This window comes from Schistocerca americana, chromosome 2 (assembly GCF_021461395.2).
Source record: "Schistocerca americana isolate TAMUIC-IGC-003095 chromosome 2, iqSchAmer2.1, whole genome shotgun sequence".
Taxonomy (NCBI): Eukaryota; Metazoa; Arthropoda; class Insecta; order Orthoptera; family Acrididae; genus Schistocerca; species Schistocerca americana.
This window is the reverse complement of record NC_060120.1, coordinates 825,817,740-825,834,255: the sequence shown is the minus strand read 5'-3', so window position 1 is coordinate 825,834,255 and position 16,516 is coordinate 825,817,740. Positions and strand designations below refer to the sequence as shown.

The window sequence follows — 16,516 nt, the reverse complement described above, 5'->3', positions numbered from 1 at the left end:
CCTACTATATCCACAACATTTAGAAAATGATTATTAAAAATATTTTCAACTTCTGACTTTTTGTTCATAAAGTTTTCATTCAATTTGATGGTAATACTGTCTTCCTCTGCTCTTGGTTGACCTGTTTCTCTTTTAATAATATTCCAAATTGTTTTAATTTCATTATCAGAGTTGCTGATTTCAGACATGATACACATACTCCTGGATTTTTTAATAACTTTTCTTAATATAACACAGTAGTTTTTATAATTTTTGATAGTTTCTGGGTCACTACTCTTTCTTGCTGTCAGATACATTTCCCTTTTCCGGTTACAAGATATTTTTATACCCTTAGTAAGCCATGGTTTGTTACTAGGTTTCTTACGAGTATATTTAACTATTTTCTTGGGGAAGCAGTTTTCAAATGCATTTACAAAAATGTCATGAAATAAATTATATTTTAAATTGGCATCAGGTTCACGGTACACCTCATCCCAGTCTAACTGCTGTAGGCTTTCCCTGAAATTTGCAATTGTTAAATCGTTGACTGAACGTACTACTTTGGAGGACTGTTTAGTATTGCTGAATGGAGCTATGTCATATATTGTAACTAGCTGAGCACCATGATCAGAAAGACCATTCTCAACAGGCTGAGCATTTATCTGGTTAAACTTATCTTGGTCTATAAAGAAGTTATCTATCAGTGAGCTGCTATCCTTTACCACCCGAGTAGGAAAATCAATAACGGGTGTCAAATTGAAAGAACCGAGTAATACTTCAAGGTCATTTTTCCTATTACCCTCTTTCAGAGAATCTACATTGAAGTCCCCACAAATAATAATTTGCTTCCCCCTGTCTGACTGATAGCACAACAAGGAGTCCAAATTTTTCAGAAATAGATGAAAATTTCCTGATGGGGACCTATATTCAGTTACAATTATAAATGTGCCTTTATTTAATTTAAGCTCACAGGCACATGCTTCTATATGTTTCTCTACACAAAACTTTTTTGTTTCTATACTTTTTGCACAATGATAACTTTTGACATATATGGCAACTCCTCCTTTCTCCATATTTTCTCTCATTACATGTGCAGAGAGCTTATCTCCACAAACTGTTAGAAAGGCAATGCAGCCATGCATGTGCTTTTTGTTGTTATGTGAGGAGCAGGCGCGGCCAGACTAGTGTGTTTTGACCATTGAGACAGCGTGGAGGCCACATTGGGCTGAACTCAGAGCCCTTTGAGTCTCAGTCATTGGCAGACACGCTGAGTACGAGTATTATCAAGTCCACAGAATGGCTAGCAGGTGAACACATGCTCTGGCAGTGTGGTTGGGAAAACCTGGATGTCTGGCTGTTGGTGAGAAACATGGAAAGGTTAATTACCATGAATGGAGTGACCAGCATAAATATTAAATAAAACTAAATTCAATAAATATTGTACCTGACACGTTACTGATAGGCTAGCAACATGGATATAAAGACAAAATTAAGATGCATATGTGGGTAAAACACACCCTCAATTGCTAAAGCAGTTCTGAAGTTATCTAGTATTAAATGTTTTGCATCTAAAATGATCTTAGGAAATTAATATCTCAACAATCCTTATGCAATTTTCACAAACGAAGTGTCTACAGACAGGTCTCATTCAGCACTGTTGAGATTGTAGTAGATTTTTTGTAAACATTACTATTTTAAATTAAAGTCATGTACATTCTGCACATAAAAACATGAATTTTCACTCAAATAATAAGTAAAACATCGAAAGTGGCAGCAGCTTTATGTAGTAAACATATATAGGGGTGTATGAATGTACTTCATTTTAATTTTTTATATTTATTTGCAACAAAACAGCATGAAGTAATGTTTACCTTGACAAAATAGATTTTTGTTGAGGTATTATTTCTGAACAAACTATTTAAGTGAGGAAAAATCCAAGCTCAGCAACAGACAGCTGAGGAAACTTGCATACAAACTGTTGTATGATACATGAGTATAATGTTTAATTTGTAGTTTTAAGCATGCTGTGGAAGTCTTAAGTGTGTACACTTGACTCACATCACAGAGAGGGCTCAAATAAGGGCAGCCATTTTGCGAGTGGCACTTTGCTTGGATTTGTGGAGCAGTCAGCTTGCAGATATAGCAGAGGCAGTACATATGAGGAGCAGCAGGTCATGTCTCTAGTGTGTTGAAATTTTTCTAAGTGTTGAATCTGGTACTTCTGATATTCGCACCTGATGCTAGTGAATACTCTGAAATATTTTCAGCTTGTGGTCTTTGAATGTTTCACATTATTCTTAATTCTAAAACTTTACTGCGGATGTTTGTGAGTGATCTGCACTTTGAATGTAACTAGTTCACAACTGTAATCTTTTAAACTTGCACTAAACAGACTTTGATTTAATTTCCAAGATTTTTCTGGAAGTTTGTGTGATACATAATGTGGGATACGGCTCCACTTCGGTTTAAGCTCTCACATAGACATTCATTAATAAACAAATATTAACACATGATAAGTGTTACAGTGAACTGAATAAACTAAGTTTTGCTGAATCCTAAAAACACTGTGAGTAATGAACACGACAGACTCTTGCCTGCATGTATTAGAACTTTGTTACTATTTTTCTAGTTGTATGTTGTTGTTGTTCTTGTTGTGGTGGTCTTCAGTCCTGAGACTGGTTTGATGCAGCTCTCCATGCTACTCTATCCTGTGCAAGCTTCTTCAGCTTCCAGTACCTACTACAACCTCAATCCTTCTGAATCTGCTTAATGTATTCATCTCTTGGTCTCCCTCTACGATTTTTTCCCTCCACGCTGCCCTCCAATACTAAATTAGTGATCCCTTGATGCCTCAGAACATGTCCTACCAATCGATCCCGAATTCTAGTCAAGTTGTGCCACAAACTCCTCTTCTTCCCAATTCTATTCAATACCTCATCACTAGTTATGTGAGCTACCCATCTAATCTTCAGCATTCTTCTGTAGCACCACATTTTAAAAGCTTCTATTCTCTTCTTGTCCAAGCCATTTATCGTCCATGTTTAACTTCCATACATGGCTACACTCCATACAAATACTTTCAGAAACGACTTCCTGACACTTAGATCTATACTCGATGTTATCAAATGTCTCTTCTTCAGAAATGCTTTCCTTGCCATTGCCAGCCTACATTTTATGTCCTCTCTACTTCGACCCATCATCAGCTAGTTTGCTCCCCAAATACCTAACTCCTTTACTACTTTAAGTGTCTCATTTCCTTATCTAATTCCCTCAGCATCACCTGACTTAATTCGACTACATTCCATTATCCTCATTTTGCTTTTGTTGATGTTCATCTTATATCCTCCTTTCAAGACACTGTCCATTCTGTTCAACTGTTCTTCCAAGTCCATTGTTGTCTCTGACAGAATTACAATGTCATCGGCGAATCTCAAAGTTTTTATTTCTTCCCATGGATTTTAATACCTACTCCAAATTTTTCTTTTGTTTCCTTTAGTGCTTGCTCAATATACAGATTGAATAACATTGGGGAGAGGCTACAACCCGGTCTCACTTCCTTCCCAACCACTGCTTCCTTTTCATGCCCCTCGACTCTTATAACTGCCATCTGGTTTCTGTACAAATTGTAAATAGCCTTTCGCTCCTTGTATTTTACCCCTGCCACCTTCAGAATTTGAAAGAGAGTATTCCAGTCAACATTGTCAAAAGCTTTCTCTAAGTCTACAAATGCTAGAAACATAGGTTTGCCTTTCCTTAATCTATTTTCTAAGATAAGTCGTAGGGTCAATATTGCATCACGTGTTCCAACATTTCTACGGAATCCAAACTGATCTTCCCCGAGGTCGGCTTCTACCAGTTTTACCATTTGTCTGTAAAGAATTTGTGTTAGTATTTTGCAGCCGTGCCTTATTAAACTGTTAGTTGGGTCATTTTCACATCTGTCAACACCTACTTTCTTTGGGATTGGAATTATTATATTCTTCTAGAGGTCTGAGGGTATTTCGTCTGTCTCATACATCTTACTCACCAGATGGTAGAGTTTTATCAGGACTGGCTCTCCCAAGGCTGTCAGTAATTCTAATGGAATGTTGTCTACTCCCGGGGCCTTGTTTCGACTTAGGTCTTTCAGTGCTCTGTCAAACTCTTCTCGCAGTATCATATCTCCCATTTCATCTTCATCTACATCCTCTTCCATTCCCATAATATTGTCCTCAAGTACATTGCCCTTGTATAGACCCTCTATATACTCCTTCCACCTTTCTGCTTTCCCAACTTTGCTTGAGGGTGCTCTTGATAATCATACAAGTGGTTCTCTTTTCTCCAAAGGTCTCTTTAATTTTCCTGTAGGTAGTATCTATCTTACCCCTAGTGAGATAAGCCTCTACATCTTTACATTTTTCCTCTAGCCATCCCTGCTTAGCCATATTGCACTTCCTGTTGTCTCATTTACAGAATTTTTATATTTTCTCCTTTCATCAATTAAACTCAATATTTCTTCTGTTACTCAAGGATTTCTACTAGCCCTTGTCTTTTTACCTACTTGATCCTCTGCTACCTTCACTACTTCATCCCTCAAAGCTACCCATTCTTCTTCTACTGTATTTCTTTCCCCCATTCCTGTCAATTGTTCCATTATGCTCTCCCTGTAATTCTATACAACCTCTGGTTCAGTCAGTTTATCCAGGTCCCATCTCCTTATATTCCCACTTTTTTGCAGTTTCTTCAGTTTTAATCTACAGTTCATAACCAATAGATTGTGGCCAGAGTCCGCATCTACCCCTGGAAATGTCATACTTTTGAAACCTGGTTCCTAAATCTCTGTCTTACCATTATATAATCTCTCTGAAACCTTCTAGTATCTCCAGGCTTCTTCCATGCATACAACCTTCTTTCATGATTCTTGAACCAAGTGTTAGCTATGATTAAGTTATGCTCTGTGCAAAATTCTACCAGGCGGTTTCCTCTTTCATTTCTTACCCCCAATCTATATTCACCTACTACGTTTCCTTCTCTACCTTTTCCTACTATCAAATTCCAGTCACTCATGACTATTAAATTTTTGTCTCCCTTCACTATATGAGTAATTTCTTTTATCTCATAATACATTACTTCAATTTCTTCGTCATCTGCAGAACTAGTTGGCATATAAACTTGTACTACTGTAGTAGGCGTGGGCTTCGTGTCTATCTTGGCCACAATAATGCGTTCACTACGTTGTTTGTAGTAGCTTATCCGCACTCCTTTTTTTTATTCATTATTAAACCTACTCCTGCATTACCCCTATTTGATTTTGTATTTATAACCCTGTATTCACCTGACCAAAAGTCTTGTTCCTCCTGCCACCGAACATCACTGATTCCCACTATATCTAACTTTTCTTAAGGGTAATGAAAAAATGCATTGGTTGGCCCCAAGAATTTAGCACAGCCAACTCTTAGAAATACAACCACACATTTGGAGGCCCTATAAACAATGGCTCTATTATTTATAATTGATAACTCGTGGAGGTGCATGTGGAGACTCATGAGCTAATTTCACAATGGAAGCAATAAAGAAAATCATTTTAGGGAACCATTTGCTTGCATCTAGTTTATATACATGATGCAGAAACGAGCAGCAGCGCACAAAATTTCACAATTATTTGAGTGAGACAGTACTGCTTGTTGTCACAAATACACAAAGCTACATTCCAAGATGTAAACAGTTCAGTCACATTAAATGTGATGACCACCTATGTTAAACATCAACATGTGATAACCACTCACAAATGACAGGAGGCAGCACTAGCAGTGGAGGGTATACAAAGTACATTGGGGTCACAGGAAACAGTTCAGCTATCATCATCATAATTCGGAAACAGAGCAATTTATCTGGCATCCAAAAGGGAATGTCCATTGGCCTTATGGGCCAAGGACGGAACCATTTCCAAAAGGGCTATGTTTGTAAATTGTTAGCACACCACCGTGGTTCAAGAATACAGTGCATGGCAAAAGGCCACTATCCAAAACTGGCACAGAGGCAACTGTGATGCACCACAGGTCACAGACGACAGGGGTGAATGACAGCTGCGGAGATGTGTATGGCAAATACACTTGGAACTGTTTAGCAACTAACTGCCCAGATGAACCAAGTGGCTACCAACAGTGTCTCCTCAATGACAATGCAGTGAATGTTGCTGCGTACGGGCCTCCGTAGCAGGGGCCTGGATCACATACCCATGCTGATTAGTGACACACGCTGGAATTTGCGTGCCAGTACCACAACTGGATGTTCAGTGAGTGGCAACAGACGGCCTTTTCAAATGAATCACATTTTATGCTCCACTGGACACGTGGCTATTGGCTTGTATGGCATTGCAACAATTGTCATAAGGATTTAGGCTGGAGGAGGGAGAATTATGGTCTGGGTAATGTTTTTGTGGCATTCCCTGGATGATCTTGTCATTCTGGAAAGCTCACTGGATCAACACAAGTCCGCATCTATCCTTGGAGATCATGCTCACCTTCTACATGCAGTTCGTTTTTTCCTCGGCAGAAGGTATCTACCAGCAGACAATGCAACGTGCCATACAGCTCGCAGCATATGTGCGTGGTTTGAAGAGCATCAGAATGAGTTCCCCATACTTCCCTGGCCATCAAACTCCGTGGGTCTAAACCCAATTGTGGATCTTGGGGTCACCTCGGTCAGGTTGTTTGTGCCATGGACCCTCAACTGAGAAACCTAGCTGGCCATGGTACTGGAGTTGACATGTCTCCAAATCCCTGTCCGTACCTTCCAGAATCTCAGTGACTCCCTTCTTGCACATCTGCACTGCAAAAGGTGGTTATTCGGGTTTTGACAGGCGGTCACATTAACATGACTGGACTGTGTAGTAGGAAGAAAGAAGGAAGATTAAGGTTTAACCTCTCGTCGACATCAAGGTCATTAGAGATGGGCAACAAGCTGAAACTGTTTCAAGGTTAGGAAAGAAAATTGGCTGTGCCTTTTCAGAGGAGTCCAATGTGCTAACCCCCCCATCACTTTGCTTGGTGATATAGGAGAATGCCCTCAACCATCACACTGTGTGTTTTAACCATCACGTAAGTCTCAAATGAAGTAAGTGATCTATTGGCAACTGGCACAGCATGGATAAGATCATGGAAGCCACTGAAGTGTTTGATGTGGCAAGCAGCTTCCTGTGGGGAAAAAAGTCCCAAATAGCCTGCAGTTTCAATATAAAGCAAACCAGACACTTCACAGTATTCTTGGCATGTCAATTTTTCCATGACTTTCTCCATCATTTCTATGAGCTTTCAGTAGGCCAGCAAATATAATGTTCCAAACAGCCTACTCAAATCTCCTGACGATGATGACAAGTGAAGTCAGTGAAAGCTTGAGACTGAATACAAGTCTGACACCACAATAACTCCATGAAACCTTTATTTAAGAATGTACCTACAAAAAAATATGTAGCAAATGACATTCACAAAATTCAGGCATTCAAACCTTGTTACTTGGTCAGCCACTGTCTGACACTGGCAAGACATAGTGATCTGTGCACATTTAACTCCTGGTAGAAAGTGACACACAATATTCAGTTGCCTTGACATACACCTATGGAGGAGTTCTGAGGGCACTCACTGTGGTTACATACTTCAAATTACCTGTCACAAGCTGTTTTGAATGCAAAGGCTACGGTCTATTTTGGGGTTTGTCTAGAAAGGAGAGTTTCAATCCCAAAGGAAGACCAGTCTTCCATTGCTTACATATAATCAACTAACAAGTACAGCTTGTGTGTCATTCTATTTCCATAACAAATTTTAAATACGAGTAAATGGAGATAAATAAGCAGAATGTATTGAGAAGCAATTTTTTTTGTAGTAACCTTTCTATCAGTAATTACACACGCACACACACCTCAAAATTGGAACAAAAAAGAGAAAAATATTTTTATTGGCAGTAATATGTTAAAAGGTCTGACATGTTGTACAATGAACAGTTTAATGGTTTTCTTTCATTGAACTTTATTAATTGACATTGAGATCTGTTGCATCAAAAGGTCTTCTTAAATTTCATTAGTTATTTGCACTTTTCCCCATTATAAGAGAATAATCATAGGAACTGCTGTGATTTGATACATAGCTTGCTCAAAAGCAAGTTACCTATTTTAGAAAAATCTTGTGAAACAAAGTTACCTCCTGTATTACTTATAGCACACTCTGTACATTAACTGAAAAGAGGGGAGGGCTTATTGCTCAGTTGCTGGCTTGGCTCAGTGTATGAACTTGGCTTCCTTGATAGCTATGCAGCTTTAGAACAACTGGTTAGAAAAAATTAAAATATTCTGTGACCTTAACAACATACTGAATTTGTTACAAATTGATCCCTTGATAAATGTATGTGGAAAATAAATATTTACTTAAATACAAGAAACTCTCAGTATATTGACGCTATACATTAGTTTTTTTCCCCCACGTAGACTCTGATTTTATTATATGACTACTAACACATAAACGACATAACTACACAAATGTCATCAAATGAAGCCATACAGCTAACCCTTGCAATGGAGAATTGAAACAGTCAAACAATTCAATGCAAATTTTGGAGAATAATCTACAACAGCAGTTTCATGTTATGCTTTAAAGACAGAAGTACAGTTCAAAAAGCTCAAATGAAATTTAAAGTTTTTTTAAAAGAAAGAGTAGTATTGCTAATACAGACTGCAATAATGACACAGTTTGATTGAAAACTGTGTGTACTTAACTGCTAGAAATATGTCACATTGATAAATACATGTCTGAGCTTCAAAATGACTTTACAACAAGTCAACAAAAATAATCCATTTTTGAAAATATAATTCAATAGATAAAAAATCTACTAACCAAGTGGCGGCAAGAGAAAATGCACACAAAAGTTAAGGGAATGTGCAAGCTTTCAGAGCAAGTGGCACCATCTTCTGGCAGAAGGGTTGAAGGCGGATGGAGGAAAAAAGCTACTGAGATTTAGGAAATGGGGAGAGATTGAAAAGTCATCCAGAATGCTGGGTCAGGGGAGGGTTACCAGATGGGATGAGAAGGCTGATGATAAAGAGGCAGAGGCTGACAGCCAATCAGCTGTTGGTTTAGCAACTTTTATATCAGAGAGACCATTTGATAGAATTACTGATAAAACAAAGCATTTGTGAACAAAGCCTTTGGAATGCTCTTGTTTTAATATGGAGGAGCTACAGTTGTGGACTGGATCAACACACTGGAAACTGCCAGGAAGCAAAATGCTTTTATTTCAAAGATGAATGGCTGAAAAGGGAAGAAGTAGTAATTAGTCTTTCCCTCGTCATGTCAGGTAAGTCTGCCCTGACGTGGGGTTCTGAGTGACTTTTCTGTAACTTTCCCCATTTCCTAAACCTCCCCAGTCCGTTTCCTTGATCCATATTTCTTCCCTTTCAACCCTTCTGCTAGACGACGGAGCCACTGAGTCCGAAAGCTTGCACATTTCCTTAACTTTCATATGTATTGTCTCCTACTGCTGCTTGGTGAGTAGACTTTTTAACTCTCCAGTTATATTTACAACAAGTCAGCATTGTTAAAACAGAAACTTGCATGCACACCCACACACATATTTAAACTTGCTGATGTGGCAAATGGAATGACTGACTGGTTTAATCAAGACTGGGAACTGCAAGTTTATATGAGAATAAATTTTAGCAGTGGCCTTTCCATTCTACTAACACATGTCTAAGATGTGTCAGAATTTGCTTTTAAATAAATAGTAGATAGGATAGTTGAAAAATTAACACAACGGGATCTATCCTGGCAAGCACTATTCCATTCACATTATTGCAAAATGTGAGAAAATTGACTCTTACAATTCAATTAATGTTAGAGATGACCAGTATGAACAGAAATAAGATACACAAATGAACTATCCATCCATTTAACAATTAACATATTGCATAATTTGGCCTATCTAGCTGGATAAGTTCTTTTATCCATGTAGTGCCCCTGTCCTAACTACTAATAGCTCCCCACACCTAATGTGGTGCATGTAACACAATAAAACAAAATACTAATTTTTTTAAAAAAAAAAAAAATCACATTGTAACAACTTTGTTCTTAGTTTAATAACAATTATTTTGAGTTTTAAGATAATCAAGATTGAAAAGTTAGGTCTCATATGTATTAGCTGTTTCCACTATCACAGAAAAGGATGATGTACATTGCTTTACCCACTGATTACCGAAAATTTCAGTTTTGAGTCCATACTTAACAACATCTGCTGATACAGACTGAGTGGAAAAGTATATTACAATCATAACAATAAGCGACTATTGGAAGAATTTCCTTACTACAGGTTCCACTTCCCAAGTGTCCTAACTGGGGCACTACATCTTCCACACAAGTAGTAGTTCTCCATCCCTAAATGTTTCAAGAGGCCTTACCTTCTTAAATCAGGTAGCGAGGGAAAAATTTTCATATATACAAAAATATGCTCCTCTAAATTATTTCTGTCACCAGAACATGTGTTTTCTCAAAATGACCTGAGTTTACCCAAATGTGAATCTAGTACTGTGTTCTAAAACTACAATACAGTGTCACTTGAGTGTAAAGTTGCAATTTGCAATAGTGATACTATAATGGAAGACAGTACTGACGTTTCTAAAATGAAGTAAATTCTTCATAGAGGACAAATTTCCAAAGTACAGACCTAGTGAATCTTTTCTTACAACAAAGTTAAATATGAAGCATGATGTTTCCTCCTGCCATCAGAATGCTGTTTGCTTAATATAAATCAGAAGCAATAACTGTTTATATTGTTGAAGTAAATCGTTCACTGTCAAGAAATATAAATAAAATAAAATACCATGATCTTCACAATGTAAACAACGTCAGTACATAAACAGACATAATTCCTGCAAACATTTAAAATCCATCAACAAGTTTCTTTATCTACAATTTTCTTGATTCCCACTTCACGTCAGAGTCATGAACACGTAATGGTAAAATGATCCTTCATTCCTGCACCATTCTTCATACACTTCCCCAGTAGTATGGCATATAAAACAATAAAATTTGTTATGTATGTAGTTCAATAAGGTGGGGGTTGATGGGAATACTGATTAGTAGCACCCTGTGCTAATTGCCGTTGCAAATGTGCCACAAGTGCTGGCGTATGGCCTTGCTGAGCCTGCTGCTGCCCAGATGCTGCCACTTGCTGCTGCTGCTGTTGCTGCATCTGCTGCATCATCTGCTGCCGCATCCGCTGGTTAGCCTGTAGATATGCGCAAATGAAGAGAGTGATAACATATATTAATTGAAAAGAAGAAGTTGGATCCAATATCATAAAATATAAATAAGCAAATCAATTTGAATCAAAAACACAATAAATGTGTAATGTACTTAGTTTAAAAGCAATAGCTCTTAAGTACATAGGTAACAAAGGAAAATGTGGTAAATTAAATGATCATACGATACAGCTGGATACAAAGTGTTTCAAAGCACGATTTTAAATTTATTTTAATGAAAATATGGCAGAATGTAAAATGAATCACAATACTTTGCTGTTCACTCATAAGTTTGAAAGGTCCTTTGCAAAATAAATGGTCTGAAGAGTTATTTTAATGGTCAGTATATGACCTCAATGAAGAAACTAAGGATTAATTACAATGGACAACATTATAGAATACCTGAGAAATGACTAAAATGGTAAATTTTTAAAATACTGGATGGGAGACCCAAAGTTTCAGCCAAATGATTTTGATATTAGGAAAGGTTTGGTGAGGTCTTATTTAAATGGCCTGATATCAAATTTTTTTGATGTCAGAAGGATTGATCAACTGAGAATACCTTTTACACCTTCTCTCAACAACTATTACAAGGACAAAATAAGGAAAGGGGGCATTGTGGTATTTTTTGTGGCGTATTCAGGGCATATACTGTGTAAGTAACAGATTTTGTTTAAGAAATTGTTGTTACGGAAGTAATGCTTCAATGAATATCTTACTCAATTCATATTTAATAAAATGTGTTCAGGATGTCATGGAAATAATACAACTCACAGAGGTATGAGAGGAGGATGATCAGTGTCCTACAGCATTCAATCTGCAGTCTACTACAGATGATTTCCACCACAATTATTAACATGTATTTTTTTAATGGATGACAACTGTATTACTACCAATACTAACAGATGTACAGTTACATAAAAATGGTTAATAATGTATTAAAAATAATTACTATGTGGTTTTCTACAAAGGGCTCATCAGCAGCAATAATTACAATTATTATTATTATTATTATTACTGCTGATGAGACCTTTGTAGAAAACCACATAGTAATTATTTTTAATACATTATTAACCATTTTTATATAACTGTACATCTGTTAGTATTGGTAGTAATACAGTTGTCATCCATTAAAAAAATACATGTTAATAATTGTGTTGGAGAATAATAATAATAATAATAATAATAATAATAATTGTTATTTCCCGTGTGGAGTTAATAGTCTCCCATCCGGCGCCTCCCCACATGGCGGATAGGGGAATGCTCTCCAGATATGGAGGGTACCAGGGAAATAAAATACCCGGGGTGGACCAAAACTATCAACTGAAATCCACTAACGTCTGCCTGGTATCCAGCGGTTAGGGGTCAGCGTCTGTTCGCCTAGATGGTGCGGCTGCAGCAACCTTCTTGATCTCAACAATCAAGTCGTATTCCTCGTGATCTTTCCTCGGAAGGACCACCACCAAGTTAGTTTTCAACTTGAAAACTAAACATGATGATAACACAAGGAATGAATCCACTAGACCAGGCACCAGTCGCAAGGCTGGCTTTACCTGGTCATTGGATTCCGGGGGACCAGGAGCATCATGTTACGCCGAAGGTTGAAAACCAGACGAAGTCCGAATTATTACACACAAAACAAAGACACTTCATCGGTACACTTAATACTAATACTCTTTTCAAACTGGGCAAGATCAAACAACTTACAGACGTGCTGCAAAAATTCCAGATCAAAATCCTTGCAATCCAGGAAATACGATTTATGGATGAAAACCATGTTGATACAGACAACTACAGGATCTACAAAGGAAAACCAGCAGTTAAAACTAATGAGAAAGGACTCAAAACAGTTTGGCACAGCATTTGCAGTCCACAAATCTATCAGCGACTCTGTCGCTGATTTCCAGTCTGCCTCAGAATGTATATAAACGCTCTCCGTCAAATCGGCCAACAAAGCGTATACCTTGATCAATGCACACCCACCCACAAATAACTATAACAAGAAGAACCGCCAGAAAGTGGATGACTTCTGGAATGACCTTGAAGAGACAACAAACGAAATTGCCAAACACCATGTAATAATCTTGTTAGGCGATTTTAACGCACAATTAGGTAAAGGGAAAAAATACAGGAAAATCACCGGAATCCATACAGCTCACAAGAGAACTAACAAGAATGGGGAAAGATTGATAAGCTTTTGTGAAAATTTCGGCCTTGTAATTATGTCAACACAATTCAGAAAACCCAACAAGAAACTGTATACTTGGAAGTCGCCCAACACAATGTTGGGTGAATTCCAGATAGACCATGTGGCCATCTCCAAGAGTAACACAGCAGAAATTCTGAATGTGAAGACGAGAAGAGGATTTTTTTAACTCAGACCACCATCTTCTACAGATAAAGACCAGATTACAACCCAATAGAAAAAAGCCAAAACTAAACAAAGTGCTGAGACCAGACCCCGAATACATAAAACTCAACAAGGAAAACATCTTACAGGAAATTAGTCAGAGAAACACCACAAACTGGACAGAACTTGTGGATGTCCTCAAATCCATGATGAAATTGGGTCAACCCCCAAGAAGGAGAAAACACAGGTGGTGGAATATAACATGTGACCAAGCAATAGAAGAAAGGACCAATGCCTGGAAAAACTTCAATAGTCACAAAACACCAGAAAAATGGCAAAAATTTCTAGTAATCCGAAAACAAACATCGAAAACTATTTGGAGGGAAAAAAGAAATTATGACAAACGGCGACTAGATGAGATAGAACAAGACTTTAAGAAGAACAACACCAGGAATTTTTATAAGATGTTTAAAGAACATATTGCAGGATACCAGCCACCCAATCTTTGCTTCAAGTAACCGGATGGTTCACTAAATGGAAATGTCGTGTGGCTAGGGCCTCCCATCGGGTAGACCGTTCGCCTGGTGCAGGTCTTTCGATTTGACGCCACTTCGGCGACCTGCGCGTCGATGGGGATGAAATGATGATGATTAGGACAACACAACACCCAGTCCCTGAGCGGAGAAAATTTCCGACCCAGCCGGGAATCGAACCCGGGCCCTTAGGATTGACAGTCTGTCACGCTGACCACTCAGCTACCGGGGCGGACGGATGGTTCACTAGAAACTAACACGAAGAATAACTGCCAAATCCTCGCAGACTATTTCAACAAACTTCTCAACTGTGAAAGACCTACAGAGGATATTCACTACGAGATGTCTACACCAAATCCTGACGCTAAACCACCAACCATCAATGAAATAGTAGAAATTATCAAGGCACTGAAAAACAATAGAGCCCCAGGAGAAGATGGAAGTATTGCAGAACTATGGAGACTAAATGATGAAAGATAAACAGGAAAAATTCACAAAATCATATTAAACATTTGGGAAACAGAACAGATCCCTTCTGAATGGAAATGCACACTCATCCATCCACTCCACAAAAAAGGGGACGAAACTGAACCAAATAATTACAGGGGTATCTCACTCATACCGGTCACATATAAAATCCTATCAAAAGTTCTCATGAATAGATTAGAAGAACAAGCTGACCCACAAATAGGAGACTACCAGGCTGGTTTTCGCAAGGGACGATCATGCATAGAGCAGATCTGGAATCTGAAAATGATTCTCCAGATGAGAAACACCCGAAACACAGTGGTTACTTTTGTAGATTTTAAAAAGGCCTACGACTCAATAGACAGTGTAGCGCTCTGTAAGACGCTGGAAGAATTCAGCATTGACAGAAAGACAAGAGCAATCATTCGGGAAACATTAACTGACACAGTCTCCAAGGTTAAATTTATGGGGGATATCTCAGAACCATTTGAAATGCAAACTGGAGTGCGACAGGGTGACGGACTTTCACCATTACTCTTTAATATCATTCTTGAAAAAATTATCAGGACATGGGAAAAAGAAGTCAAAGGAATCCAAATTGGCATTAGAAAAGATAATAGATTCAATGTGAAGTGTTTAGCTTTTGCAGATGACCTTGCAATCCTCACAAATAATAGAAGAGAAGTTACACGAAACTGCACAAAGAACTGGCCTGCAAATCTCATATGAGAAAACCCAGTACATAGAAAGAGTGCCACAAAACAAACTGCCTATTGTGACAACCCATGGGAAAATCGTACAAGTACTACATTTTAAGTACCTGGGAGAAATCATCCAGCCATCAGGGACCAACCTAAAGGCCAATGAGGAAAGAATAAAAAAAACTACAGAAAGCATATAAACTCACGTGGAACTATTATAACAAAAAGTCCATATCCATTAACGCAAAATTGAGGCACTACAACACTGTCGTACTTCTGGAGGCACTGTATGCATCTGAAACAACACAAATAGGTGGGCAAACTAAAATCAAAGAAATAGAGAAACAAGAAAAGAAAATTCTCAGGAAAATTTTTGGCCCGATACAAAAGCAAGGAATCTGGAAGAAGAGGCCAACATCAGAATTATATAAATACACAGACAAGATTACGGATACAATAAGGAATAGAAGAATGCAGTTCTACGGACATATCCACAGGATGAATGAAAACAAAATTTCAAAGCGAATTCTTAAAGTCATCAACTCAGGCAGGGGAAAAACAAAATGGATAAAAGAAGTTGAAGAGGACCTCAGACAAGCACACATAACAGTAAACGATGCAGAAAATAGAACTGAATTCAGGAACATCATCAAAAAACATAAATTTGACACCACAACACAGAAGAGACAGTGGAGCGAAAGAAACAACACAGTGAACACATGAAGAAAATTTGGACTCAGAAAAAACATAAACAATCATCATAAAGGAATTCAAGTTCAAACGCTCTCTTAAATGGGAATAATCGAAAATAATAATAATAATAATTGTTATTTATTTATTTATTTACACGTCAAGTTCCATAGGATCAAATTGAGGAGCAAATCTCTAAGGTCATGTAATGTGTCAGTACATGAAATTACAACCTAAACGTAATAACAGATGAAAATAAAATGTTTATGAACCTAAAAAAGAAGTCAAGCCATAAGTTTAAGTAAACGCAATCAACAATACAACAAAAATCAGCTTAATTTTTCAAGGAAATCCTTGATGGAATAGAAGGGATGGCCCATGAGGAAACTCTTCAGTTTTGATTTGAAAGCATGTGGATTACTGCTAAGATATTTGAATTCTAGCGGTAGCTTATTGAAAATGGATGCAGCAGTATACTGCACACCTTTCTGCACAAGAGTTAAGTAAGTCCGATCCAAATGCAGGTTTGATT

General features: G+C 37.8%; 1 protein-coding gene across 1 annotated transcript in view; it reads right to left on the bottom strand.

Moving 5' to 3' along the window:
* Positions 1-7,881: 7,881 nt before the first annotated feature.
* LOC124595444 (mediator of RNA polymerase II transcription subunit 12) overlaps positions 7,882-16,516 on the bottom strand; it is a 371,808-nt gene continuing 363,173 nt past the window's right edge. The window contains exon 41 of the mRNA XM_047134188.1: positions 7,882-11,229. Coding sequence (XP_046990144.1) covers positions 11,047-11,229 — 183 coding nt within the window. The 3' untranslated portion in view covers positions 7,882-11,046. The remainder of the gene's footprint in view (positions 11,230-16,516) is intronic.